General features: G+C 46.7%; 1 protein-coding gene across 1 annotated transcript in view; it reads left to right on the forward strand.

Moving 5' to 3' along the window:
- The first annotated feature begins 7735 nt into the window (after positions 1 to 7735).
- PTPN21 (protein tyrosine phosphatase non-receptor type 21) overlaps positions 7736 to 25870 on the forward strand; it is a 69726-nt gene continuing 51591 nt past the window's right edge. The window contains exon 1 of the mRNA XM_068963713.1: positions 7736 to 7915. Within this exon, the coding sequence (XP_068819814.1) occupies positions 7736 to 7915 (180 nt within the window). The remainder of the gene's footprint in view (positions 7916 to 25870) is intronic.

The following is a 25870-nucleotide window of genomic DNA, read 5'->3' on the forward strand; positions in this document are numbered from 1 at the left end:
AGCAGATTAATTTCTTTATTTCTAAAAAAGTATCAGTCAATGCACCACCAAAACCACAGTTTCTTTCCATATTATTGAACATCTTTTCACTGTAGGAATTTAAAAAATTTTACTTTATTTTAATAAGAATTACCTTTACAGGAAGAAGAATGTATAATATGCCACTCTGGGTAACAAGAGGAGGTGAAGATACAGATATATAATTGCTTATTTATCCACAGACTATCTCTAGAGGGATACATAGGATTATGGTAATACCAGTCACCCCCAGGAGAAGAACAGGCAGGGTAGGAAGGAGACTTTTGAGGGGTTGAACCATGTAAATTACTTCACTTCCTTCCATGTAAACATAAGCCAGGTAATCATTTCATGCCCCTGATGTCGAAGGCCTTGTTCCAGCAGCTTGCCGTGTCATGGGGCCATTACTGTCAATTAACGTGGTTGTGGGAAAACAGAGCTTAAGCACTTGGTCAGCAAGCGGCACTTGGGCACTGTGAGGGAGGAAGTTCAGCTGTGTCTAACATCGCTTGGGTTTTACCATCATTTTCTATTTTTAAAATTCTTTTATTTTCTTCCCGATTCAATTAACAAGTTTTTATTTAGTGCCTACTCTCTGCCCAGTAGTGTCCTAGGAATTCTAGGAGACATGAAAGAAGCCCGCATGAGCCGAGTTTTAACGTTCTTGCCGAGTGTGGGGATCACTGTGGAATGGAGTGATGAGCAAGTTGTCTTGGAAGCCGAGCCTTGAATTGAGGTTGAGGCATGGAGAGCAACGGAAGGCTTAGACAAGCGGAAGGCGGGCAGGAGGTACTCTGAGCCAGGAGACACGGCTCATCAGGGGGCCTTAGGGGAGAGGAGAGAAATGTGGATGGTCAAAGAAGCTGAGGGTGGTTTATTAAGGCCCAAGGTCAAGCAGAGCAGCTTAGCTGTGAGGGTCCACTGGGAGTGATAAACCCCAAGGAGAGGTCAGCCTAGCATTAACAATGGAAAGAAGAGAGAGCAGAAATCAGAGGCATGGAGACCACCCTTGTTGCAATAATCTAGATGTAAAATGGTGAGGGGTGAAGGTTTGGACTAGAATGATGTCGGGGGAAGTGGCATTCAGGAACAAAGAGGAAAGAAAGCATTCCTGAGACATTTCAAGGGAGGAAGTAGCAAGCAGGTCTTGAGGATAGGCTGGGGATGGCGAGAGAGAACACTCACACATAATGTCAGTCTTTCTAGTTTATGAGACCAGAAAGCAACTCATTTTCTCTTTTCTTTCCTTGCACGCACATTGACCCCCTCATGGCGTCCAGCTGAAATTCAGTTATAAAGCAGAATCGACTTTTTTCCCAGTTGGAAACGTGTAATCTTATTTGCTTTGAGCTCCATTACTCAACCTGAGTCTTGCCTGGGGTTTGTTCTCCCATAGCACTCCTACTTCCAGGATGAAGCTTTCCTCTTAGGCCTTGGTAGTCCTGTGTGTGGTGTGCAGGTTTATCACCCACTAAACCGGAAGTCCTTTGAGAGCAGGGACCATGAGTAAGTACTCAATAAGTGTCTGTTAACTTTGAAGAAATGAGATCTAAACTAAATTTAACATAAGAAAGCTTTCCAGGGGCTTCCCCGGTGGTCCAGTGGTTACGAATCTGTGCATCAGGGTTAGATCCCTGGCTGCGGGATCCCATACCCCTGCTTTGCAGATGGCTGCTGCAACTAGAAAAAAAGTCCACAGGCCGGAAGGAAGACAAAGCTTTCCAGAAACAAAGCTATTTTAAAAATAATTTACATTAAGTTTACATAACAGAAGTTTCTCTGCTCCAGTCACTCAAACCACCGGCCAAGTAAGAGCGAAACACCTATTGTTAAGGTTACTAGGACCACACAGTTTTATTCCTTGGCTTAAGTGTAGACCTGCAATAATGATAATGATGGTGACGTAGTGTAATAGTACCGTATAATAATAAAAGTTGCTCTTAGGGGTCAGAATGAAGCCCTTCATGTATGTTTTACACAAGTTGCTGGATAGTGATTATTTTCATTATTTCACAGGACATGAGCAGGCACAGAAAGGTTAAGAAATTTGCAAAAGGTCCTCCAGCTAGTTAGCTTGGCAGCTTAGATTCGAACCCGGACAACTGGACTCTGGAGTTCCCCGATCCTTAAAGCACCACTTTGGACTGCATGAACATACAGCTCTGCTGAAGACCTAAAGGTTATTGGAGGCATATCAGTCTTTTTGGAAGCTTCCCTGGTGGCTCAGACTGTAAAGAATCTGCCTCCAGTGCGGGAAACCGGGGCGTAATCCCTGGGTTGGGAAGACCCCCTGGAGAAAGGCATGGCAATCCACTCCGCTATTCTTGCCTGGAGAACCCCATGGACAGAGGAGCCTGGTGGGCTACAGAACATGGGGTCGCAAGGAGTTGGACACGACTGAACGACTTTCACACACAATCTTTTTTAGGGGAAGGGGACTTTGCCACCCTGTATACCGATCCTTCCCACCCTGTTATCAATCCTTTTTTATGGAGTATGCCCTTAGACGAAAGCAACGGAGAAGAAATAGACTATTTGAACTGTTTTCAGACACGTAGACGAGTAAACGAACAACTCCGGCAATAGTACCCTTTTACCGATCACCTAGTAACGCGGGAATAACACCCTTTACGTGGCACCGAAATGTTACCCCCTCCTCTCATTTTTGTTAAGGCCTCGCTTTATTTGGAAACTCTTAAAATAAGCGGTCATATGATTCAAACAAGCAGCGGGGCGCCCCCTCCCCGGCGGCCGGGCGCAGCTGTCCGCGCCTCCCCCGCCCGCATTCCAGCCCTCTGAGGTCACGGGCCGCCGCCGCCTCTCCGGATCCGCCCGCCCGCCCGGCCCGGGGGAGGGACGCCCGGGCCCGGCCGCCCCGCTGCTCCGGCCGCGCGTCCTCCGGCTGCCCGGCCCGCGCCGGGCCTCTGCGTGCGGCGCCGCCGGCCCCAGCTGCGGGCCTCCGCCCTCGGCGCGGGGGAATGCGCGGCGGGCCGGGGCCGCGGCGACAGGAACCGAGGCGCGCGGGCCCGGTGAGCGCGCTGCGGCGGGGGCTGGAGTGCGGGCGCGGCTGCGGCGGCGGCGGCAGCGCGGCGGGGCCCCGCGGGGCGGGCCGCTGAGCGGGGCGCGCGGCCCCGAGGATGCGGCGGCGGGAGCAGGTGAGGGCGCGGGGCCCCGGCCCGCGGGGCGCGGGGCGCGGTGGGGGGGCGGTGGGGGCTGAGCGCGGGGCTGTGTCCGCCAGCCAACACCCCCGAGTCCGGGGAGGACGCGTCCCGGCTGCCCAGACCCGAGGCAGGGACGAGCGTAACAAAGAGAAACCTCCTCCAGGCTGTCTTCCACTTGGGGCATTTGCAGAGGGGTCTTGAACTTGTATTCGGAGCTCCTCGGTTGATTGTGAGCGGCTTAATTCTGCATCTGGGCTTTAAAAGTCTTAGGCATGTTTGTGCCTCTCGGAATATTAAGTGCGAGATTTGCCAGATAACTTTGGCGAGAAGGAGAGGAACGAAGGACTGTTTCGTGGTGATGGCTTGTTTTGGTTTTGGAGTAAAGAGTGTTTACTCTGGAAAAAAGAATTCTTGGTCTGCAAATTCCGACTTGTGATTTCTGCAAATCCTGATTAGACTGGCCGCTTTTGGCATGCCCGTCTTATTTTCTTTTTTGCTGAGAAAGCCTTATAATAGCGTCTGCTCGCAAACGCGTTCATAATACTCCGTGTGCGCCAGGTGACAACCGCTGTATGCCTAAGGGTTGCTGATAGATTTTTTTTTTCTAACTTTGGGATATGATAGAAATTTTATTCTGAAAGTAGTTGTCTGTTGTTTCCAGCACATTTTATTCTCGAGTTCTACGCATAAATGTGTTCACGACAAATATGCGTTGGATTTAATGCTATATATCTATTCATTATTCTAAGAATACAATTTTAGAGATTTTATTTGAAAACATCATTAATAAAATTACACGTAATGAGGACTGTAGCAACAAAGCGGAAAACTACAGGATTCAGACTTTAAAAGTGTATTTGAGAAGCTTCTGAGAGGGGATGTAACAACATTAAAATGATACTTGAACATAATTAATATATACCTATTTTTTAAATTTCAAAATAAAGTGATTTTGTAGAGAAACAAAATATCTTAGTATATTTTCCTGCAAAAGCTAATTATGAATGTCTGTTTAGTAATCAGTTAAGACTTCCAGACCCAGCTACCTTTCAAATTATTTCATATTGTTTTACACCTGAAACAGACACCCCCCCCAAAGCATCTTCAATTTCTACTCCTCTCTTCAAACATTCATAACTTTATGACAATATTTGGTAGCAAATACTGTACATAACTGAAAATTGTGTAAACTGTTTACCACACACATACCCTTCAACTTTTTCAATTACTTTTTATAACATCTACCAAAATAAAAAAGAGAAAACGTTGGCTTGTCTATATCCTTGATGCAGTAAAACATTTCAAACTCAGGGACAGCAAAGTTTTACTCTGCTTCATCAGAGCTTAAGTTGATAATTAAGTTATATAATGTAGTATCTACTGCCTTCAGGGCGTAATTCATATTTGCAGTGAAGAGAATACCATGTTTGAACATCCCTAATACAAATTTTCATCTTTCCTCTGTACAACTTAACTGTTGTTTCCAGTTACCATAATTTGTATGTAAAATTTAAATTCATTACCTTATCTCTTGATAGGGTATTTAGCATATCTATCTATAAGGGTATCTATAATCTTTTAAAATGTACTCATGCATGGCTCATAGGCACTTTTCTAGTTGAAAGCTTATTATTTCAAGTTCTCACTTTTTTTCTTTTTTTCATTTTGTCTCAAAGAGCTATTTGGTTTATACCCTGACACACACAAGAGCACTGAAAACTGCAGGTAGAGCCCATGTCTTTTCATAATGTCTATTTTCTATTCTCTTCTTTAGTAAGGTGCTTTTACCTTCCAGAGGTACACAGCAAATGCTGTTAAATTAACACAGTGGCTTATGCACTTCTAGTTTTCTTTTTTCTTCTGGCCTTTTCCCTCTATTTCCTGTTTTTAACTTTTATTTTTTCTGGCTCTCTGTGGATAACCAGAGCTCAAACAAACAAAACCCAAACCCAGACAACAAAAGCAGAAAGTCGTGGTTGGGTCCTTATTAGAGATACAGCCATGTATGTAATTATAGCTTGCTTGTAATCTACTTAAGAGCAAGGACGGCTTAGGAATTGATTCCTTTTAGACTTTCTGTAGGGCTTCCCTCGGAGAAGGCAATGGCACCCCACTCCAGGACTCTTGCCTGGAAAATCCAATGGACGGAGGAGCCTGGTGGGCTGCAGTCCATGGGGTCGCGAAGAGTCGGATACGACTGAGCGACTTCACTTTCACTTTTCTGCATTGGAGAAGGAAATGGCAGCCCACTCCAGTGTTCTTGCCTGGAGAATCCCAGGGACGGGGTCGCAGAGTCGAACACGAGTGAAGCGACTTGGCAGCAGCAGCAGCAGGCCTTTCCTGGTGGCTCAGCTGGTAAAGAATCCGCCTGCAGTGCGGGAGACCTGCGTTCAGTCCCTGGGAGAAGGAAACGGCCACCCACTCCAGTACTGTGGCCTGGAGAATCCATGTACAGTCCATGGGGTCGCAAAGAGTCGGACACGACTGAGAGTCTTTCACTAGACGTCTGCACAAGGCCCACTGGGGGGCTTCCTCGGTGGCGCCAGAGGTAAAGAACCCCTGACTGAAGCAGGCAGACCTAAGAGACGGGGTCGATCCCTGGGTCGGGAAGATTCCCCTGGAGAAGGAATGGCAGCCCACTCCAGTATTCTTGCCTGGAGCATCCCTTGGACAGAGGAGCCTGGTGGGCTACAGTGCCTGGGGTGGCAGGGTCCAACAGGACTGCAGCGACTTAGCACACACGCCTAAAGGCCCTCTCCACGGCCTTGTCCTCAGAGACGCAGTCCACTTCGGTGAGACGGAATTATGAAGTGTTAGGTCTGCCAAAGCCTAGTAGAGCTGAACGCTGGTTCTCCTCAGCCCCGCCCCCACCCCGGCCCAGCCCTGAGCGCCCATCACCTCCGCGGCTGAGGCGCCGTGGGGGAGGCGAGACCGCGGAGGGCGCGTCTGGGGTCGGCCCCCAGCTCAGCCCGCCGCCCTGTGAAGCCGAGAGCGCCGCTTCTCCCGAGGACCGGCGTCCGTGTCCGCTGGGGGCTGGCGCTGCCCCTCCGCGCGGCGGTTCCCGGCCCCGGCGCCGCGTAACCAGCTGCGACCGAGCCCAAGGCTGCGTCCTCGGAGGCAGCCTCGGTTCAGAAGACGACGGAGGGCGGGGGCCGTCCCGGGATTCTGCCGATATCTGCGATTTTGTCGACTTGTTGAAGGCAGGGCGCGGGGGGTATTCAAAAAAAAAAATCCTGTCAGTGTCAACGTTCCAAGCTGCCGCCCAGGGATTAACGCACCAACTGGCGTGCTGTAAAAAGTTTTACGTCACGTGTTTAGGGTGTGGGGGCAGTTCTGAGGTAAAGGGACCCCGCTCAAACCGCACGCTTGTCGGCAGGGGCGCTGGGCGGGTCCTTTAAGCTTTCCCTGCGGCGTCAGACCGGGCCTGTCCTCTTCCGGGAGCGTCCGTTCGGAAACGCGGCGGCAGGCGGAGGGTTCCGGCGCCGCCGAGGCCGCCGGTTGCCGGGGCAACGCCGCCCGCTCTTCCGGGAGCGCGGAGTCGGAGCCCTCGGCGCTGTTGGCCGCACCGGCTCGTTGAGCGCCGGGCTCGCGTCTTTGTCTCGGGATGGAGTTCGAAACCTCGTCCAGCTCCTCCTCAGGGCTGTGGCGCCGCCTCGGGCAAGGCTCACCGCCTCTAGGCGTCCCCACCCGGAGACGGGCGCGGGCCAGGCTTTTCAGAGCTGCCAGGCTTCTGCGTGGTAATCCGGTCAATGGCGCGTGTAGAGTCTTCTACAGTTTGTTTATAAATAAATCGAAATGGTGACGTAAATATCTGTAAACCGGGAAGTTCTGCAAATGCCTGTTAAGTGTTCACCTCATTTGAACCTCACAGCTGCCACATGTGACGGGATGATTCCATTCGGGTTCGGCATTAATTTGCCTATTTGGGACTTGAACGTAGCTCTTTTGGAGGTGTTTTTTTTTTTTTTTTTTTTTTTTGACAGTGAACTCACCTAAGGGCTAAAGATACAGTTGGAGTATCGGGGAGCCGAAAAGGGTTAACTATGAAAAAAAAAACCCAAAACTTTAGGAAGAGGACCACTGATTCTCGCTACTAAATTTGGGGCTATAGTGCCAGCCCTCGTCCACACGTGGTGGCCACTATTTGCAGAATTGAATGAGGGGTGGAGTCTGACCCGGGGCCTAACACACCGCTGCTGTGAAACTTCTCTAGCCCCTCCCAGATCCTGCTAAGGCCTTCTTTTTTTCCAGAGGGAAGATAAAGCTTATTCCTTAGATACAGCTTTTATTGATTTTTATTTTTAAAAACAAAGCCTGAGTTGCTGCCGCCCCTGTAACCAGCGTCCCTCTCTCCCCAGCACTGGCGTGGGAGCTCCCATCACCTGGTCTTTGGAGACTGGGTTGCTTTTTGATGGCAGCAGCTGCCGGGTGAGCAGTCGCAGACTCCGTGGTGCTCCTCGTGTCGGGACGGAATCCCTTTCTCTGGCCATCACCACCCCTGGACTGCTGGCGGTGCTGTTCGCTTTTTACCCCTCCAGCTTTGAAGGGAGAAGAAGATGCCACTGCCATTTGGATTGAAATTGAAACGCACGCGGCGCTACACCGTATCCAGCAAGAGCTGCCTGGTTGCCCGGATCCAGCTGCTCAACAATGAGTTTGTCGAGTTCACGCTGTCCGTGGAGAGCACTGGCCAGGAGAGCCTGGAGGCTGTGGCCCAAAGACTGGAGCTGCGGGAGGTAAGCCACCCCCCCACCCCCCTAAAGAAAAATAAAACTGCAGACTTCTCTGGCCGAATTTTGCTCCTTCCTTCCAAGCTACTATAAATGCACGCTGGCTGTGTCTTCTCAAAGTACCTCCCTGGCCAGGATAATCTGGGGCTTCCCTGCTGGCTCAGTTGGTAAAGAATCTGCCTGCAATGCAGGAGACCCAGGTTCCAGCCTTGGGTGGGAAAGATCCCCTGGAGGAGGGCATGGCAACCCACTCCAGTGTTCTTGCCTGAAGAATCTCATGGAGAGAGGAGGCTGGAGGGCTACAGTCCATGGGTCGGAAAGGGTCAGATACCACTGAAGTGGTTGGCCAGACAGGCGCTAGGATAACCTGAGTTGAGCCTGTGAGCCCCTCTCCTTGGGAGGAAGGAATGAAACAGAGCAAAGAGGACTTTTCTTGGGGGTGCCCCTTAAAAGAACTGGAAAGAGTGGATGGCATCACCAACTCAATGGACGTGAGTTTGAGTAGCTCCGGGAGTTGGTGATGGACAGGGAGGCCTGGCGTGCTGCGGTTCATGGGGTCGCAAAGGGTCGGACACGACTGAGCGATTGAACTGAACTGAGATTAGGTTTGTTTTTTTTTCCTTACACATTTATTTATGTATTTGGCTGTGCCAGGTCCTAGTTGCGGAGAAGGCAATGGCACCCCACTCCAGTACTCTTGCCTGGAAAATCCCATGGGCCGAGAAGCCTGGTGGGCTGCAGTCCATGTGGTCGCTAAGAGTCGACATGACTGAGCGACTTCACTTTCACTTTCATGCATTGGAGAGGGAAGTGGCAAACCACTCCAGTGTTCCTGCCTGGAGAATCCCAGGGACGGGGGAGCCTGGTGGGCTGCCGTCTATGGGGTCGCACAGAGTCGGACACGACTGAGGCGACTTAGCAGCAGCAGCAGCGGCAGCAGGTCCTGGTTGCAGCATGCACGATCTTTTTAGCTGCCATGTGTGGGATCTAGTTCCCTGACTAGGGATGGAACTCCAGACCCCTGGGTTGTGAGCGTTGGAGTCTTAGCCACTGGACCACCAGGGATATCCCCACAATGCTTGAGTTTTGAAAATGTTTATATGTTCTCCCAAAATGTAAACCAAAATGAAACAGCAATGCATGTTGGCATCTGTGTGAAGAAGCTATCTTCGAAATGGGTCCTTTCAGCCCCCAGATATCCGGCAGACACCTAGGCAAGTCCTGCCCAAATTCTTGACCCACAGAACTGTGAGCAAGATAAAATAGTTGTTTTAAGCTACTTAAAAGAAAAAAAAAAAAAAAGGAATGCATTTTGGAGTGTCTAAGTAGTTCTGACCTTCTAGTATTTTTTTTTTTTTGACCTTCTAGTATTGATCCCACATGGGTCATCCTGATTTAGTAGAGTTTACTGACTTTATTCATTTGTTCAGCATTCAGTGACTCTCTTGCACGTGTGTGCCTGAGTGCTTAGTCACTTCAATAGTGTCCAACTCTTTGTGACCTCGACCTTTTGGACTGTAGCCAGCTAGGTTCCTCTGTCCATGAGATTCTCCAGGCAGGAAGACTGGAGTGGGTTGCCATGCCCTCCTCTAGGGGATCTTCCCAACCCCGGGATCGAGCCCGAGTCTCTTATGTCTCCTGCGTTGGCAGACAGGTTCTGTACCATCTGAGCCACCAAGGGAAGCCCTTTGTTTTACACAGGTCAAGCCAAATTTTGAGAGACATGTTTCGGTTTGAATTCTGGTTTCTGCATCAATTTAGTTGTTTAACCTTAGGTGAGGAATGTGACCTGTCTGAGCTCTGGTTCCCTCATCTGAACCACAGGGTGACAGTGAGGCCTAACGCTCGGAATGACTGTGTGATTTAATGTGCACGTAAAGCCATAGCTCCGATAACTATAGTCTGTTACAGTAATCATAGGATTTTCCTGGAAAAGCCCTAACCCAGTCTGAAGGAAGTTGTGGCGTCCTCAAGGACCCGCATAATGTCCTGCATTTAAAATGCTGTGTAAGGCCTGTGAAGAAAAGGGCTCTAATTAAACCCAGGCCTCTTTGGTCTTTGGCTGCCTGCTTCTGGGGTAAGAGAGAGATGGAAAAGCTAGTTATTTCACTTAAATGCCTATGTTATAGTCTTGACTGGGAAATCCTGCTGATTTATAGTTTATGAAAAGTCAAGAATAGATAAACTGTGCCCCTGGTGAGCATCCCATCATTGCATCAGTCAGTATTAAAGACATATTAAGGGCCAAGCACATTGAAAAAGACCCTGATGCTGGGAAAGATGGAGGGCAGAAGAAGGGGACAACAGAGGATGAGGTGGTTGGATGGCATCACTGACTCGATGGACACGAAAAGGAGGGGAAAGTCGCTCAGTCATGTCTAACTCTTTGTGACCCCATGGACTGTTGCCCTCCAGGCTCCTCTGTCCATGGAAGTCTCCAAGCCAAAATGCCAGAGTGGGTAGCGTTCCCTTCTCCAGGGGATCTTCCCAACCCAGGGATCGAACCCAGGTCTCCCGCATTGCAGGCAGATTCTTTACCATCTGAACCACTAGGGAAGCCCAATGGACATGAGTCTGAGCAAACTCTGGGAGGTGTTGAAGGACAGGGAAGCCTGCCCTGCTGCAGTCCATGGGGTCACAAAGAGTCGGACACGACTGAGCGACTGAACTGCACATATTGGTACCAGGAGCTCAGCCTGGCGTTGATACCGATAAGAAATAGACACGGGCATGCGATGATGAGGGAAGCAGGAGGCGCTGTCGACATTAGGGAGAGGCAGCGGAGGGAAGGCTTCCTGGGGCGAGTGATGTCTGAGCTGGGACCCGAAGGCTGGGGCGGGGTGGCCAGTCAGGGGCTGGAAAAGACTGGCCCCACATGGCCAGAGAGACAAGGCAGGTAATCTCCCTGGTACCTGGGGAGGGAGAGGCAGGGCTGCAGGCCAGGGCCCACCCAGTGCGGGGTTCTTCTGGTTTGGGGCTTGTCCTGCAGATTAGGAAGTTAGTGAAGAGTTTTTATTTTTTAACTTTATTTTAAAAAATTGTTTTTTCTATTTTGGCCATACTGCGAGGCATGCAGGATCTTAGTTCCCAGACCAGGAGTCAAACCCGTGCCCCCCTGCAGTAGAAGCATAGAATCTTCACCCCTGCACTGCTAGGGAAGTCCCAGTGAAGAGTTTTTTAAACGTGCAGGAAGTGTGATTGTTTTTACGAAGCCATGCCGCCTCTGGAGAAAATGATTAGAAAAGAGTGGTTGTGGTGCAGATAGCAGTCACTTGGATTTGGATGGGGCGGAGGAGGAGTGAGCTGAGTCTGGAGATCTTGGGGATCTACCTGTCAGGTGATTCGGAGGGACTGGCCAGGGTCCAGGTGGATCCTAAGGTGTCTGGTAAATGGTGGGGATTGCCCCCAAGGGAAGAAACAGAAGGAAGAGCAGGCTGGAGGGGAGTTGGCGGAGGTGTATGGGCCGCTCACCTCCGACATGCTGAGCTTCAGGTGCCAGTTGGAGATGCCGAGCAGGCAGAGCATTCGCGGGTCCGGAGTCCGGGCGAGAGGAACGGTAGAAGGAAAGGAAGTGCAGCGGCCCAGGAAGGGGAAAGTGAACCAGAAGAGCCCGCCTCAGTGACTGGTCCTGCCTGCTTGCGTTTATTTAGTCCCGTCTCTTTTGTTCCCTTCACCCATTTTTCCTTTTTTCCTATTTTTTTTTTCCTGTGATTTCTTCCTCATGCACCTGGTCTGCCTATAACCGCTAGAGTCAATTTGTTGAAGAACTGTGGTTAATTTATTAGTTACAATAAATTAATGATGGTTAATATGTTAAGACGTGAAAAGTCCTTTATAAGCACAGGTTGAGCTGAACCCACAGGCATTGTTTTGCTTCTTTGTTAGTCAGGAAGCCCAGAGAAGTTGCCATCCCTTGTGTGCGATGATCAGACTCAGAAACGAGCAGCTTCATCCAGCTGTGGGTATATGATGAGAGTGATTTTTTAACAGAAAAGAAGAGTACTCTAGGTGGGAACAGGTGTGACCCCTAGAAAATGTCTTGCCCCCCGGACAGGCTGTCCCACCATTTCCAACATTTTAGTACAGTCGTGGTCAGAAAGTTAGTTTGTATAGCAAACTTTTCAAAGCTTCAGAAGCTCTGCTCTGTAGGATATAAACAGGTGGCTTAGGCCCAGGCCTAGTCCTACCCAATGACTGTTTAGAAATCATCTGAGTCAGGGCAGCGGCTGTTCTTACTTTGTGTCCATACATCACTCATGGGATTCAGTCAAGAGATAGTGGTTTGTTATCTTGCATTAGTCTCCCGTCAAGAAAGCTCAGAATCATAGCATGTAGATTTGGCTGGTAAGATTTTTCTACTGCCCAAATTTAAGCTGATAGCATAAATCTTTACTTTCTTTGAAAGTTGAATATCATTTCACTTCTATTGTGAATCCGCCTGCAATGTAGGAGACCCGGTTCGATTCCTGGGTCAGGAATATCCGCTGGAGAAGGGATAGGCTACCCACTCCAGTATCCTTGGGCTTCCCTGGTGGCTCAGCTGGTAAAGAATCCACCTGCAGTGTGGGAGACCTGAGTTTGTTCCCTGGGTTGGGAACATCCCCGGGAGAAGGGAATGGCTACCCACTCCAGTATTCTGGCCTGGAGAATTCCATGGACTATTCCATGGGGTCGCAAAGAGCTGGACGTGACTTGTCAGTCTTTATAGTTTTTTTTTGACCAAGTGAGATATTTGATAGTACATTAAGGAACTAAAAACTGAAAGGTTAGTATATTTATATCCAATATAGTTAACGTGCATTGTCAACTTTTTTCTGAACCCACTGTATTTGAGCTGTGAAAAGTGGCTTTTTAAAATGGGGGTGCGGGGGGGTTGCTGCAGGAAAACATTGCTGTTTGTGGTAGCAACAGCCTCTCAGAGCTGCTGAAACTCCTTGCATGTCGTTGAGTTTCATAACTGTTTCAAGATAGGCTGTCAAAGTCTTTACAGAATTTAACGGGAATTAGAAAAACTTTCTAATTGTGAAAGTGTGTGTTACCGAGGTTTGATGGGGGTGGTGAGACAAGAGTGTGTCACCCAGGAGGCAGTGTGTCTGAAAGAATGTTACAGTCTAGAGTGAGATGGTCAGACCTAAAGACCTGTTTCGGAGAGTAAGCCCTGTGTTACCCCAGCTCATTGGAAATTTATAAAACCAGGATGCAAGTGTAGTCATGTACGATGAGATACAGAATTCTGGTATCTCATCGTGAATTATGATGAGGGCTCTAAGTGTGTTTGCCCTCTGGCTAGGCCAGGATCTCCCCATAGACAGGCTGTTTGGGAATCAGAGCAAACCGGACATTGCTTGGTGAGCGTGGAGTCAGAGAAGGGAAGTTGCCTAGAAAGCCTTACGTGTATCTTCCCACGCGGAGTGGCCGTGCCTCCAGGACAGTCGCGGCGTCCTGTCTGGGCCGCCCGGGCTGGCACTGCCTCTGTGGGCCTCTTGAGTAGGCCAGCCTGCTCAGCGACTGGTTGAGACATGTGCCAGCTGGGTTGGAAACACCTGGGTTTGGGTCCCAGTGTTGCCACCTACCCGTTGTGTGCTCTTGGGCCAGTTACTTAATTCCCAAGCCCAGTGGCTTTGCATCTGTGAGCTGGGAATGATACTGTTGCCTCTTTGACAGGGGTTGTGAGGGTACAGTCTTAGCGAGAAAACTCAGCAGAGCACCTGGCATTTGGGAAACTCTCGGTAAGTGTGACTCTTCAGCACCGTCCTTGGGGTTTGACTCCCATTTCCATGCTATGCTCACTGACCTCTTCAAATGAACTCCTTTCTTTCTTTTATAAGTATCTTTGCTTCTTCCGTTTACTAAGAGAATGCGTGTTTTTTTATAAAATGTTCTTATATCGATAGTACAAATAGAGTGGCCACTGGTAATGGCACTTCTTACCGCACTAAACAGAATTTTAGTACACCACTGTAATGTAGCAGTTCTGTTGGAACCTCTGTCTTCATGCCAGGGATAATTAATTTGTACAGCGTCACTGCCCACAAACAGAGCTTAAGTAGGTCTTTACTTCTCTTTCTTCCCTCTTGCTCTCAAACTAACCTCTAGGATTTAAACAAACAAACAAAAAATAATGAAGCTTTTACTTAAGGTTTATATTTTTTCTCTAAGGCATGTCTTTCTCAGGAATTCTTTTAAATCTTATATTACATTTGATAATCACATTTTAATTGTGCTCTCCTGGGTTTTAATTAGATTCATTGCAAAATATTATTTATTTTCTTAAAAATTTTAATTCGTTTATTATCTCGGCTGTGCTAGGTCTTCGTTCCTGCGTGTGGGTTTGTTTTTCTCTCTAGTTGCGGCGAGTAGGGCCTCCCCTCCAGCTGGTCCAGGCTCCCCCCGCCTTGCGGTGGCTTCTCCTGCTGCGGAGCCGCGCTCCGGGCCAGCGGGATCGGGAGCTCAGGCCCGAGGGCTGTGGCGCGCGGCTCAGCTGCTCTGCGGTGTGTGGAGTCTTCCCGGATCAGGTGTCTTCCCGTGTCTGCTGCACCGGCAGGCGGATTCTCGATCGCCGAGCCACCAGGGAAGCTCCCTTTCTGCAGCTTCTTGCTCAGTAGACTACCCTTGCCCCATATGCTTTTAATCGTTTTTTTCTGTGTGTTTTCATTCATTGATACACATTCATCGAAACTTACTAGGCACCCTGTGCCGGGGGCCTGTGCCTGGTGTGCAGGTTATGGAGCTTCGGAGGACCCAGCAGAACTGGTTTCTACCTCCCACCCCCCACCCCCCACCCCCCACCCCCCCAGGGGTACCTCACATTCATGTGATCCAGCTATTCTCCTTCTTGGCGTATGTCTTAGTCCACTCAGGCTGCCCTAACGAAGTGTCACAGATGGCGTGGCCCATAAACCACAGAGACTGATATCTCACCCATCTGGAGGCTGGGGGTCAAAGGTCAAGCTGTCACCATGGTCAGGCTCTGCTGAGAGCCCTCCTCTCCTCTGGCTGGCTGGCGGCTTGCCGGTATCTCACTGTGTCCTCACCTGGCAGAGAGCAGGGGAAATGTAATTTCTTCTTTTATAGCATGTCTGTCTTTATCTTAATGTTCTTATTCAGCTTAAATTTGCATTTGGTTGGAGTTTTTAAGTTTTTAGATCTCCAGTTAGAAAAACAGGACATTTTAAAAATCCTGGAAGCCTTTTGGGGACTTCCCCGGTGGTCCAGTGGTTAAGACTCTCACTGCCAGGTCTGGGTTGGATCCTGGTCAGGGAGCTAGGATCCCGCAAGCCCCGTGGCACAGCCAGAAAAGAAAAAAAAAAAAAACCAAACCTGGAAAGCTTTTGAAGATAAGGTTTTCATGCTTCTGCTGTGATAACATTATGTGTTAGTTTTATAACTTAAGTTTTAGAGGGCAGTTTTCTTTCAGCTGTTTGTGAATGCTTTGTGTAGAGGGAACAGGGATCCCATTGTTTTCTGCATGTATAGCATACATACATAACTTTTCCAAATAAACAGCTTTCAAATGGCTACTAAGCACCCTTAAGGTTACCTCTGAAGCATTTTATTGAAAAAGTTGAAAAGTCTAGCAAAACTTAGAAGTTCTCACTGTGGCCTCTCATTTTTAAAATTATAATTTGATATTTGGTTACTTTGTTCTGATTTATCACAGATATTCAGAAAATTATATTTGAAATGCACCCCACACATGCCAAGTTTTGACTCCTTGGTATGTAACCTCCATCATAGTAGGACTGTTGCATCACCGGTGTCTGAAGTGGTGCTTGTGCCTCCTAGGGTGGGCTTCCGCAGTGGCTCAGTGGTGGAGGACCCACCTGCAGTGCAGGAGGCGGCGGGTTCGATCCCTGGATTGGAAACATCCCCTGGAGAAGGGAACGGCAGCCCATTCTAGAATTGTTGCCTGGGAAATCCCATGGACAGAGGAGCTTGGCGGGCTGCAGTCAGTGAGGTCACAGAGAGTCAGACGGGACCGAGGGAATAACACGACCACCACCACCTTACAGTGCATGGTTGCGGAATCAGTGTCCCCTGAGTTTAAAAGTTAAGGTTCTTGCTTTGAATTTAGACTGATAAGCAAAGACCACAGTTCAGTCAAGTCAGCCTTTATTTGCTGTATGGTTTTACTTCCTGGAGAGAGTTGAACATTTACAGACTTTGAGCAGAGGTAGCAGAGAACCTCTTTTCTTCAGACTTTTTTTCATTTTGGGATTCTTCTCAAATACTTAGAGCATGTGTTTCAGAGGCTGTCTGGGGTGAGATTGCTGTGTCAGGGGAATGGCAGCTTCTTTGCTGAACTTTAAACCGATTCTTCTCACACTGTTTTCTGGCAAATGGGGACATTTTTTGGCTGCGGGATTTGTTGGAATCAAAGAGGAATCAAGCATTTAATACAAACCATTGCTCTCAAGCACTACTTTAGAAAGTGTTCTTGGCCATCAGAGTGTTTTATTTTAAATTAGCGTCTTAGGTATTCCAAATATCCACTGACCTTATCTTGACTGTTATCTGAGTAGGCCTCAAGAATTTCATGCGCATTTCCGCCTGTACTAGCTATTTTCATTTGGGCTCTAAAAATAGCTGAAATATGTGTACGGTAAGAGTATAGTACCTGCAAACTTTTTAGCCTTTGGGCTGAGCTTTTACTCATTCAGGTATGTATGTTATAAAACAGGTAAGGTTGACTTAGAGACAAGGATCAGTAAATATTTTAGTTTGATCTTTTGGACCATCTGAAGCAAATTTAAATCTTAGATTGGCCTCTCTATCTAAATAAAGCTTTCCAAAGTCCAAACGATTGTAAATGAGCAAGGATTTTTCTTGACTCTTAGATTTTTCTGTTACTTCTCTTACTTGGTCTAAATAATTAAAACTAATCATATAAGTAAGTAGAGGGATTTTATATACAAACATGGAGATACTATGCACTTCACAGTAATGTATCACACAAGTTATTACAGATTTTGGACACCTGTTTACTCAAAGAAACGGAGTGTTCAACCTTTACTGAATTTCTAGTAAAGTTCAGGGCTCACGGCCTGAGCCGTTCTTCTGCCAGTGCTGGATTTTTCACCTGAGAGACACTGGCGATGTCCTTGAACGTCTCTCGCCAGAGGTATGTCCCCGCAGTGTGGTCTCGTGACCATATGGAATCGAGAGTGGATTTGCTCGTTTACAGAGGTTTGTGAGTCGGTAACAAGACGGCAAGCAGGGGAACTGATGGCGTTCCAGGGGAGCCCTCTAAGTTCTTCATTATCCTTGGTGCTTATGGCTTCAGATCGCATTCCTTTGATACTAGATGCTGTTAGCAGCTTTCTGCCGTCCTCCTTGTGGGTGGATGCACGTTGTTGCTGGAAGCTTAGCATCTCTTATTTAATCCTCACAGTGAGTTGAGCATTCTCTCTTCCATTTTAAAAGGAGGAAACTGAAGTTCTGAAAAATAGGGTGCTTTGCAGTGCTTACCTGGGCAATCGTACAGATAATACACAGAGGAGCCAGAATTTGAGTTTGTATGCGTCAGACTTCTGCTTGAACTTTGACTTGTAAAGTTGTTTTTTTTTTAATGAGTTTTAAAATCTTAAGTGTCATGGACCCTTTGTAGAATCTGATCAAAATGCAGAATCTTGCACACAATTTCAGGTGAGTCTAGGATCCACCCCTCTTTCCATTCGTCGATGAGCTCAGGTGGTGGGCCTCAAGGCCTCTTGGATGAGGCAGTCTTTCCCCTTCTCTCAGCTAAACAGGGTCTCTTTCTTCCCTACTCTTTGTTTTTCCAGAGGGAAGGTGGTGGTAGTGAACATTTGTGAAAAATTCAAGACCTTCATATTTTTAAGAAAACAGTTTGCCTCTGAAGTATCACTCCTTACCCCCTTCCCCAACCAATGCCTGTTTTGAATGGCCTTTAGATTTTAGGAAAGGACATTTGGGGTATTCATTTCCTCTCTTGGATAACTCACTGTTACAGAAAAAAAGAAAATCTCCTTTCAAGGAGGAAAAGGAGCAGATTGTGAACGGTAGCTCCTTCATCGCGTCTCCGGCGGTGGACCCTCATCTTTCTCCCACCAGGCAGCACCTTTGTGCCCACCCAGGCAGTAGGTGTGTGGCCGTTCTCCCCTGACGGGATGGGTTACTCATATTTCCTTCACGCATTAACCAACCCCCCCAGCTAGTTGTTGAGCAGTCTACTTTACTCTTCTTGTCAGAATACACACCCTGTCTGAACTTGGCCTTTTCTTTTCTGTTAACAAAGCTTTTGCTTATATCACTGTTGTAAACAATATGTTGCTTTTGCAAATATTTTTCTATTTGGTTCTCTAAGCAGTTTGTTCATACATAAATGTCACTTAGGTTTATCTTTCAGTGAACTGACAGGATATCCAAAGGCAATTTAAATTCCTCAGAATCATCTTAAGATGTTAATTTCACTAGAATAAACATGCATGACCCAGATCCTATATGAGAAGGAGCGGCTTGTTGTAGAAATAACTCTTGTCAAGGGTTTGTGTCACTTCATCGAGACTATCCAAATGAAATCACTAAAAGGTGTGCAGGGCTTTTATTTATGAATAGGACACTGCAATTGTGTTATTTTGAACAAGTTTTAACTGAGCAGGCTAAGAAAATATGCAAGTAATTCTGTGCTGGGTGGCGGCCGCTCATTTCTCTGTGAATCGAAAAACAGCTTGTCTGCGCTCAGTCACGTTATATTTAGACGGCTCAGTCTTTGACTTGAGAAATTAGTTTCCATGTCAAACGACTTTTTAGCAGACGTCAGATTCCAGCGTTACGGGCGACCAGGCGGGGATCCGGGGCTAGGTGACCGTGAGCACTCCCTGTGTGGCCGAAGGAGAGCAGCTCCTCTGGCCCCTGTGTCTTTCATGCGTGACTGTTGCCTGTGGCAGCAGCAGTAGCTTTCTGCTGGATGCTGACCGTGCGCCTCGCCGCTGCACTAGACGCGTCGGTGCGGACATTCTCAGTCTCATCCTGCGTGTAACTGAGTTCCTTCCTCCTCCCACCGTCTCAGAAATGGAGTGGACCAGAGATGGCACCCTCCAGACCACGGGGGGTCCTGACGCAGGACACGTGTGTTGTGTGTGTGTGCAGTTGCTCAGTTGTGCCTGACTCTTTGAGACCCTGTGGACTGTAGTCCCCCAGGTTCCTCTGTCCATGGGATTTTTCCAGGCAAAAATACTGAAATTGGCTATAGGGGATCTTCCCAACCTAGCGGTCAAACCTGAGCTCTAACCTGCGACTCCGGCCTTAGCAGGCGGACTCTTTACCACTGAACCACCTGGGAAGCCACTACTTGTTTAGTGTAGAGTTATTTTTCTTTGGCCATTTCTGTTTTCTTTTTTCATCATGTAAATTTGTTCATTGGTTAGAATAATTAACAGAAAAATGACTCAAGATGTTGTTCTTAAGTCAGCCAATGAAGCTCAAGAACCGTACCACTGAGAATGAAAATATTCCAAATGATGTCCTTTCTCTTCCTTCCGGAGTTTGGAGTGGATTATCTAGAAAATAACCTTAATTCTCACCCATATTTTGCAAATGCTTATTTGTTTGTATTTTTGTTAACTGGCATGCGTTTTGAAGTCAGATTTACGTCTGAATGGTGACTTAAGGAAAAGAAGCATGTTTAATAATGAAACATATGTCTAAGACGACGAATCAGTGTTTGTACAGTATCTGTCCCCCGTTGCTGGAGTGCAGACTTCACTGTCCATCACAGTGCTGCCTGGCCTGCTTGGGGCAGCCAGCGAGTGGCGCCCCTGGCTAGAGCCGAGGTCTTCCCGCTGCAGGCTTAGCGCTTTTCCCTCAGCAGCACACTGCTTTTTCTTTGAGCCATTGCCATTTTCCTAAAGAAAAACAATCCAGTCATTATATATTTTTAAATAATTTATTTTAAAAGGAAAGAAAGAGAAAGACAAGGAAAAGTTGCCAGAGAGAAAGCCCTGTTACTGAAGGGCTAGCACTTAAGTATAGAATTTTCTATGCTACAGAAGACGTAATGAGAAATTTTATACTATTTCAGGGGACTTAAACTCTGATAACCGGAGCTAATGTTACTTGAGGACTTACTCTTGCGTGTTCTAAGCCCTTTAAATGTTTCTGTTTATTTCAGTCCCTACCAGCCCTATGAGAGAGGCAGTCTCATGCCCATTTTGTAGGTGGGGTGAATTGAGGCCAAAAGGTGTCGAGTAACTTGCACACGGTTAAGAAACCACGACAGGACTAGTGCTTCTGGCTCCCTGATCAGCGCCTTTCCCCTCTGTAGTTAACCTGGGGCCAGTGACAGGTGGCCTGCACCGAGCTCATGCCCTTAAGGGCCGTTTGTCAGAGCTGCAGCCTCCCAAATCTGATGGAGATTGTTTTAAGTACTTTTGAAATTTGTTATCTTTTATTTTAATTACTACAGTCTATTTTGCTTAAAATATGATGTTGAAGTTGCATCAGGCAAGGAAAGATAAAGCCTGAGAAGGCGCGTGAATCACGATCAGGCCTCGAGGCGTGGTTTGGAACGTCTGAAATGCTGAGCGCAGAGCCGCTTGATAGGAAACCTCTTTCGAGCTTGTTCCTGGCAGAGTTGGAAGCTGCAGTCTGCTGAAATACAGCCCAGGAGAGCTGCCGCTGAGAGGTTTTCCAAAGCAAGATCTGGCCGCAGTGCTGTTGGCCGGACTTGGGGGCTTCTAGAGTCAGAGTCTGCCTCCAGGCAAGAAACGGTGGTGGAGCCAGGGAGCCTGCTGAAGTTCTTGCTGCCTTTATTGTTGAAGCCTGGTCACTGAGATTCAGCTGCTCTGTACACAGGTGTCTTTCAGTCTGCTACAGCGGTTCCTCCCACCAGCCAAGTGTAACCATTCTACCATCTGTGAATTACGGGCATGGGAACAGTGCCACGCACATTGTTATTCCATCTTTACTTCTTCTGCAAGTCATGTTTCTATCGTTTAAACTTTGGTTTTTAGCCACATCATGCGGCGTGTGGGGCCTTAGTTCCCTGATCTGGAAGAGCAGAATCCTAACCCCTGGACCGCCAGGGAAGTCCCTGTTTGTTTGTTTTTGTTGTTGTTAATTGAGACTTTTATCATTATATTCCCTTATTTTAGCCATTATATTCCCTGAATATATGGTAGTTGGATATAGGCATAGAGAACAGTTTCTGTTATCCTTAGTAGCACATACATACTAGTGGCTCGTTCATTCTCTTCTGCTTCTGAATGAAATGAAAATATTGTATATATTAAAAGAGAAATCTATGTATTTATATTTATCTGTTCGACTGTACCAGGTCTTAGTTGTCGCATGCTGTGATCCTTGATCAGGGGTTGAACCTGGGCCGCCTGCATTAGGAGCTCTGAGTCTTAGCCACTGGACCACCAGGGAAATCCCTTGTATGTATTTTTAAGTAGCACTTCTTGGAATAAAATATAACTGGCATTATGGTACTTAAACAATTAAAAAATATTGAGTGTGTGTTTCTGAGTTAAGTACTCCCCATCCCCTACCCCATTCCTTGATCCTCAATGAACAGCTTCGATTAAAAGGAAATCCATTAGACCCTTGAGTGTGGCCTTTATTACATGGAACTTTATATTATTGATAAAAAAGGGGAAATAGCTTTTTTACATTAGAAAGGGATACACTTTTATTCTTTTCTTGGAGTATTTGTGTATATGGAAGAAGTATTTGTTAAAAGTAGAAAAACACCTAATAAATATGCAAGGGAAAAAATTAGTTCTTGTATGATGAAACCATGGTTTTCAAACTCCCTCGATTAATGAAGAAGCAAACATAGCTTGTTGTAACAGAAGTCTGAGATTCTTCACATGTATAATTAGGATTTTAACCAGGAAAGTAATTTCCCTGATATTTTTTTAAATCTTCAGATCTTTTGTGGTAATACTAGTTTCATGGCAGTGGAGCGGTTGTTTTTTTTTTTTTTTTAAGGCAATGAAAAATACGTGGGGTAACGTTCTTTTAGACAGTAGATGTTAACCGTGACCGTATTCATGGATAGTTTTAAGCTCCCCGTTCTCATTCCCTTTCTCTCCCTGTGGCCTTCCCCCGCACCATCAGCATTTCTTTGGCTTTTGGCCGTGATCGCCTGGGATGTGGGATCTTAGTTCCCTGATAAGGGACTGGACGCATGCCGCCTGCAGTGGGAGCGCCGAGTTCTAACCGCTCGACTACCAGGGAAGTCCCCATAACCCTTCCAGTATAACATGGAACAGCTGTAGCTTTTAAAAAAACTTTTTGTTTTGTATTAGGGTGTAGCCAGTTAACAAGCAGCTTGTGATAGTTTCAGGTGAATAGCGAAGGGATTCAGCCATGCATATACTTGTATCCATTCTCCCACAAACTCCCTCCCATCCAGGCTGCTACATGACGTTGAGCAGAGTTCCCTGTGCCACACAGTAGGTCCTGTAACTACAGCCTATACACACTGCTATATTTAAAAGAGTGTGTCCGTGACCATCCCAAACTCCCTAACTGTCCCCACCCCCTGCTTTTGCCCTCGCTCCAGTAACCATACGTTTGTTCTCTAAGTGAAACAGCTATGCTCTAGCCTGACAGGGGTGAATGTCAGGAAAATACGCAGCTGTCCCTAAATAAGCCCATTGCAGCCCTTCTTTTCTTGTTCACGTTACGTGGTCACAACTAAAAGTATTGCTCATGGTGAGGCGAGAGGAGCAACTAATCCTTCAAGAAAATGTGAAAAATCTTTTCCTGTGACTTAATTGGAATAGAAAGACTGTAATATGGCCAAATTAGACTGAGGTTATCTTTTTCACTGTCAATAAGAAGAGAACAGCTACCATTTTTCCGTTGCCCTAAAACACAGGCATTTGTGAATTAAGCTAATAAGCAAGCCCCAAAAGGCCCAAATTTCGGAGATTTGAACGAAGAGAATGTTCAAACTGCTGCACAGTTGCACTCATCTCACACGCAAGCAAAGTAATGCTGAAAATTCTCCAAGCGAGGCTTCAACAGCATGTGAACCGAGAACTCCCAGATGTTCAGGCTGGGTTTAGAAAGGCAGAGGAACCAGAGATCAAATTACCAACATCCACTGGATCATAGAAAAAGCAGAGAGTTCCAGAAGAACATCTGCTTTATTGACTATGCCAAAGCCTTTGTGTGAATAGCAACAAACTGTGGGAAATTCTGAAAGAGATGGAAATACTAGACCACCTTACCTGCCTCCTGAGAAATGTGTACCGGTCAAGAAGCAACAGTTAGAACTGGACATGGAACAATGGACTGGTTCCAAATCAGGAAAGGAGTACGTCAAGGCTGTATATTGTCACCCTGCTTATTTAACTTCTATGCAGAGTACAACATGTGAAATGCTGGGCTGGATGAAGTGCAAGCTGGAATCAAGATTGCCAGGAGAAATACCAATAACCCCAGATATTCAGATGACACCACCCTTATGGCAGAAAGCGAAGAGGTACTGAAGAGCCTCTTGATGAAAGTGAAAGAGGAGAGTGAAAAAGCTGGCTTAAAGCTCAGCATTCAGAAAACTAAGACCATGGCATCTTGTCCAATCACTTCATGGCAAGTAGATGGAGAAACAGTGGAAACAGTGATAGGCTTTATTTTTGGGGGCTCCAAAATCACTGCAGATGGTGATTGCACTCATGAAATTAAAAGACGCTTACTCCTTGGAAGAAAAACTATGACCAACCTAGACAGCATATTCGAAAGCAGAGACATTACTTTGCCAACTAAGGTCCGTCTAGTCAAGGCTATGGTTTTTCCAGTGGTCATGTATGGATGTGAGAGTTGGACTATAAAGAAAGCTGAGCTCCGAAGAATGGCTGCTTTTGAACTGTGGTTTTGGAGAAGACTCTTGAGAGTCCCTTGGACTGCAAGGAGATCCAGCCAGTCCATCCTAAAGGAGATCAGTCCTGAATGTTTATTGGAAGGACTGATGTTGAAGCTGAAACTCCAGTACTTTGGCCACCTGATGCCAAGAGCTGATTCATTTGCAAAGACCCTGATGCTGGGAGGGATTGGGGGCAGGAGGAGAAGGGGACGACAGAGGATGAGATGGTTGGATGGCATCAGTGACTCAATGGACATGAGTTCGAGTAAACTCTGGGAATTGGTGATGGACAGGCAGGCCTGGCATGCTGCAGTCCACAGGGTCGCAAAGAGTCGGACACGACTGAATGACTGAACTAAAGTGAATTCATTCTTAGAATGGGATATAAGTAAGGATTCCGCAATAGAACAAACTAGTTAACTAAAATGATTGAAGAATGGTAGATTCTGGCTTACCCTCAGTTGCGTGGGCCTGAAACAAAGTGCCCTTGTATGTGGTAGTACACATAGAGAACCTCAGCCTTGGATGTTGAAAGTGTGCGCAGTAACATCTCAGTTATTTCTCTCACTTTTGCATGGTGAATTGTTATATGAACCGAAATTTCCCGTTTAATTCTAGCTTACTCTTTGAAAATGTTTGACATCTTAGTCTTATAGTTGGATGTCTTTCTTTGCTGCACTCGTCACCATCTAACTTTCCAGGTGGTCTCACTTGCCTTTCTCCTCCTGCTATCGTGCAAGTTACGAGAGGGTAGAAATTGTGTTGCTCTGTCCACTGCTGTACCTGCCTTCCACCCGGGACAGTGTCTGACACACAGGAGATAGTCAGTCTTCACTAAAGGAGTAGGTGAATCTTCCTAAGACATTGGTCCGTTTCTCTTAGAAAGTACAGTATATTTTTTGAAGAGTGATCTTACTGCGTTTCAGGATCATTATTCCTTCATAGCATCTTTTTATCCAGGATGGTAAACAGAAAAGATACGAGCCGTCCTCTATATAGATAGTATGTAGACAGTTCATACCCTGGACTTTCTTCCAAGAAAGTGCTTTACCATTTTCTTCTTTTCCTGGAAATTAAATGCTCCAGCACTGATCATTTGAGGACTTCAGTCACTTGGGCTTCGGTTGAATACGTTTCAGTATAATTTCAGGATTAAGGTGTACTTTGGATTGTTACCTTCTTGAGTCCTCACATGTGTAGAGTACAGTGATGTCATATATTATAACCTTGACTGTGAAATGGATAATATATTACCTGACCAATGACAGGAGAAACTGGATTGAAATTAAACAGAAAAGAAAAGAGTGCTGTCTGCTTTGAGGCGCTGTGACCACCACACTATGTGTCGAAAGGAAGACGTGCTGTGCTTCATTACCTACGGCACACGTGGTGTAGAGCTAAGCCTCTAGCCTTGAATTAGATTAATACTCGTTAACTACCCTGGTGACATGATCTCTGCTAGGGACAGGCTTTATCTAGTGCTATCTCTTCTCATCACTCTCCTGATGAAAAGCCTTCTGACTCCTGCCTAGTCTAAGAAAAGCATCAGGATAAAATGATAGTTGCAATTTTATATGGGATTAACTTTTATCAAACTCAGTGCATCAGTGGCTTAAAAAACCCTCTGGCTAATTTGTATGTCCCTCTGCTTTAAAAATAGTACAACTAAGAGACTCTTAAAATAATTAGACAAGAAGTGACTTGGATTTGGAAGGGGTTTACATTCTGACAGGATTTGGACCTGCTTATAATAGCTGGTATCTCTTTAAACGACTGCGATTTGGGGGCCCTGCCCCTTTTATGCAAAGCTCTAAGCTTTGTAAACTACCTTTTCATCTGGCAGCAGAAAGCTGGGTTATCAAAATCACCTAGTTCTCAGAGTAAATGTTAGTTCGTTGAAAGTAAGTCAACCACGTCATGTCTGGAAAGAAGCCAGGTTTTGTAATTGTGTAGCTTGTTTTTACTGTAGCTCACATAACAGGCACGGTTATCTGTACACTTTTAGGGAATTGCTATGAAACATTTAGATAGCCCTGAAGAAATCATTGAATAACTTTATGAAAACTACTGATAACGTTTGTTCGGAACAAAGTAGGAAAGGGTGCATGTATGCATAGGCAATGAAG

Source organism: Capricornis sumatraensis, chromosome 2 (assembly GCF_032405125.1).
Source record: "Capricornis sumatraensis isolate serow.1 chromosome 2, serow.2, whole genome shotgun sequence".
NCBI classification, from domain to species: Eukaryota; Metazoa; Chordata; class Mammalia; order Artiodactyla; family Bovidae; genus Capricornis; species Capricornis sumatraensis.